This window comes from Condylura cristata, unplaced genomic scaffold (genome assembly GCF_000260355.1).
Source record: "Condylura cristata isolate star-nosed mole 26May11 unplaced genomic scaffold, ConCri1.0 scaffold00025, whole genome shotgun sequence".
NCBI classification, from domain to species: Eukaryota; Metazoa; Chordata; class Mammalia; order Eulipotyphla; family Talpidae; genus Condylura; species Condylura cristata.
The window spans coordinates 31787581-31791084 of record NW_004567126.1 but is presented as its reverse complement, the minus strand read 5'-3'; the positions used below and the strand labels follow the sequence as shown (position 1 = coordinate 31791084).

General features: G+C 53.8%; 1 protein-coding gene across 1 annotated transcript in view; it reads left to right on the top strand.

The window, feature by feature from the left end:
* Positions 1 to 1168, top strand: part of LOC101633507 (chromosome unknown open reading frame, human C19orf45) — a 4591-nt gene extending 3423 nt beyond the window's left edge. Inside the window, exons 7-8 of the mRNA XM_012729535.1 lie at positions 401 to 486; positions 941 to 1168. Of these exons, the coding sequence (XP_012584989.1) occupies positions 401 to 486; positions 941 to 1168 (314 nt within the window). The remainder of the gene's footprint in view (positions 1 to 400; positions 487 to 940) is intronic.
* Positions 1169 to 3504: the final 2336 nt, after the last annotated feature.

The following is a 3504-nucleotide window of genomic DNA, read 5'->3' as shown; positions in this document are numbered from 1 at the left end:
CCCACCGTCCACTCTGTTGCTGCCTTCCCAAGGGCCCCACAGCCTGGACTAAGATGTCCACTCGCCCCATGGACAACTCGCCAAGGGTCATGACCCCCCACGCACCCCAGTTTCCTTCAGGCTCCGCCTCCTGCTGACCCCGCCCTCTATCAGGCCATAGCCCCGCCCCTTCCCATATCCTCCTCACCCGCCCCTTCTCCCGGACTCGGCACCCCAGCCCGTGACCTCTGCCCCGCCTTCACCACCTCTATTCTCGCCCACCTCTGGCTTCCTCAGTCCTCACCCCAGCTGGCCCAATCTTTGACACCCTGACCCCTTCTTTAGTCTCTGACGTCTTTGCCCCTGAGCCCTGCTTCTCTCTCAACCCTCCTCATGCGGCCACCCCAACCCTAATCTCCAGAATTAGATTTTCAAACCACTAACCAGAAGATGCTGAAGCCACACAGAACAGCTCCAGCCTCCATGACTGAGGAGATGCTACAGCGGGTGAGGGGGTGGGGACACCCCAAATCAGTGTAGAGTTATCTTGGGATGATCACATCCCCTCAGACTCAAACTTAGTCCACTCAAGGTCCCTGAGTCACCACAAGCTTGAGGTCATCTTAGTGTCACCCAGCGCCAAGGTCATCCTTGCTTACTCCCAGGGTCATGTCAGAGTCGGTCAGGAGCATCCCGTGTCCACAGCCGCTACCAACAGAAGGCCAGCTCAGTCACTAGGAGCACCCGCCATGGGTCCATTCCAGGGACCCTCCCCACGTATCCTCTCCTCTAGCTCCTGGGTCAGATGAGATTGGGGCCCCTTTTGTCCACCTTTCCAGCAGCTGGCCAACCTGGCCTGAGCTTCTCCCCACCAGTTCATGCTTCAGGGTGGTGGGGGGACCATGGAGGACAGGGTGAGTCCACCACGTTCCAGCCTCCTCTCCTCACCCTGATCCTGCAGTGCAAATACAGCCACATGGAGCCACCACTGGGCAGACAGCATTTCCTCTCAACTCATTACAACGATAACTTTACCTTCAAATACCAAGGCCCAGTAGTGCTGAGAGCGGACAACTCCCAGGAGAGCTACGTGCCCCTGGGCACCTCTCGCCAGTGGGGCTGTGGGGCTGGGAAGGCAGACCCCCAGGCCCCCCAGGCCCCTGTCTACCCATGCCCTAGCCAGCAATAAACACTGCCTTGGCAAAATCCTTCCCCTCCATCAGTCAGCTGCGGCAATGACACTTAGAGGTGTGTGGGCTGTACAGGAGAGATGACCCTGAACAGACACGTCAGAGGACCCTGGAAGCCACCCCACTTTGGGCAGGGAAACTACACGAGCTTGTGCAGACTTGAGAGGTGGTGTAGGGTGTTCAGGTGGGTAGATGAGCCCCAATGCTCTGTGCCGAGAGTTGAGCGTGCAGGCTTCTGGGGCCAAACGGACAGAGTGCACATCCTGGATAGTAGTCTGGGGCCAGTCATTTGCTCTTCTAAGCCGCCTCATCTGTAAAACGGAGGTAAATAGTAGCTTTCTTAAGTTGTTGTAGGTGGAAATGTACATACTTGTCAATGTGAGGGTGGCTGGCACGTCCAGGAGGGAAACCTACCTTCTGAGGACAGAAGTGAGGAGGGTGAGGAAGATGTGGAGAGACCGGTAGGACCTGGAGGGCCAGTGGAGGGGTGGACACCTGAGGATACAGCAGGTTCCTCCATTGTGGGCGGTGCTGGGCCTGAACGGTCTACTGGCTGGCTGGGCTTCTGGGCCCCATGCCGGAACTGGGCCCAGAAGCAAACTGATGAAATTAAGCAGGACGTGATTCAGCTGAGAGGGATAGGTTCAAAGTCAGGGACAAATGGACAGGGAGGAAAGGAGGAAGCTGGAGAGGGGCTCTAATGGCCTTGAGTGACAGGACTGAGAGAGCGTGTCAACAACCGGTACCTCGGACAGCGCCCCCAACCCTCCAGTTGAAGGTTTGGCATCAGTAAGCAGCCAGCTAGCCTAGGGCCCTCCCTGAAGGCGCAGCTTAAAGCCGCAGCTGCTTTGGTCTGAGTTTGATCCCACTCCACCCCGGGAAGTGACCCCCAGGGCTCAGCAGACCTCTCCTGTCTCATCCGCGGCTCCCCTCAGCAGTGGACTTTGTCAGCCGGCCTGTCCTGCTCCCTGCTCTGTCTCTGGTGAATCCTCTCACCCCCACAACTCTGGCCTGTACCCCCGTGCCGTATGCATAAATAAATAAATCTTTTATTTTAAAAAATAAAAGAAGCCAGCTTAGCCCGAGATAAGCTGAATCTTGGTGGCCATGTGTTGGCAGCTGGAGTTCTCTGAGAGCACCTGTTTACTCTGCTTGTGGAATTCCAGGAGGCTGAAAGTTCTGTAAATGGAACTTCTTCCCAGAACTGACTCCTGTCCTCTGAGGACGTGCTCACTGGTGTCATGTTCCCTGCTAACTAGAAAAACCTGTTGCAGCAGTGACATGAGTGTATAAGCATAAGCACCGTTGTGTGCTATTTTCTTGTCCCTTTGTTTATATCTTTAATAAAAGCTTGGGCGGGGAGAGTGAGAGACAGAGCTGCTCTCAAGGCTCTCCCCACACCCCTCCCCCTTGCTGCAAGTTCACTGAGTCTCTGTTGACAGCGGAGAACTTCATTGGCTCTCTTCAGCAGCCATACCAGGGACTTGCCTCCGTACACTGTTAAAAATTCAGCTTTAAGGAATTTGTACACTCCCAAACCTTGTAGTGAGAACTTCAAAGACTAAGGCCATCGTGCCAATGAATCAGTGAGAGCCTAACCAGAAGCCCTGCCAGGAGCCTGCTCCCTTGGGCAGTAAAGGGCAGAAAAGACAGGAGTGTAGCTTTGGGTTCCATGGGAGCGAGCTGGCCTTCAGCTATGCTCATTGTGTCCACATTGACCACGAGAGGGTCCACTAGCTGAGGACATCTCTTCTGCCTGCTTCCATTAATGACATGCATGACACACTTTGTAATGGGCTCATGATAAACCTCAGTACTGTGGACATCTTAGCTAATTCTTTAGTGTCAAGACTGTCGAGTATGGGGTGTGTACCATTACCGGTAACTTCAAATCACAGTTTGCTGGCAGCACACAGCTCCCTCCCAAGTTGTGATAACCAAAATACCTCCAGACATTGTCGATATTTCCTGCAGGGAATTGCCCTGGTTGAGAATCTCTGCAATAAACCCTTTTACAAGACCTCCAGGACAAAATCACGCTCCTCTAATGGAAGCGGTCCACCTGTTGATCAAGTCTGACCAAAAGACTTTCCCTTATTGCACTGCCTACCAGACAGCTCAGGAAGTTAACTTTGATGTTCAGCTCCCTGTGGTGCCTGTCTCAGAACCCTGTATGCTCCTTCCTGGTTCCAGGAATGGTTTAAAGCACCTCAGATACCAGAGCAGAAACAATGGCAGGAGATACAAGCAGGCAGATTTCAACACAGCCTGAAGTCTCACAATATAACTGACCGCCCTGGGGTGAGTTGATAGAAAAGAAGAGAAACTTTATAAG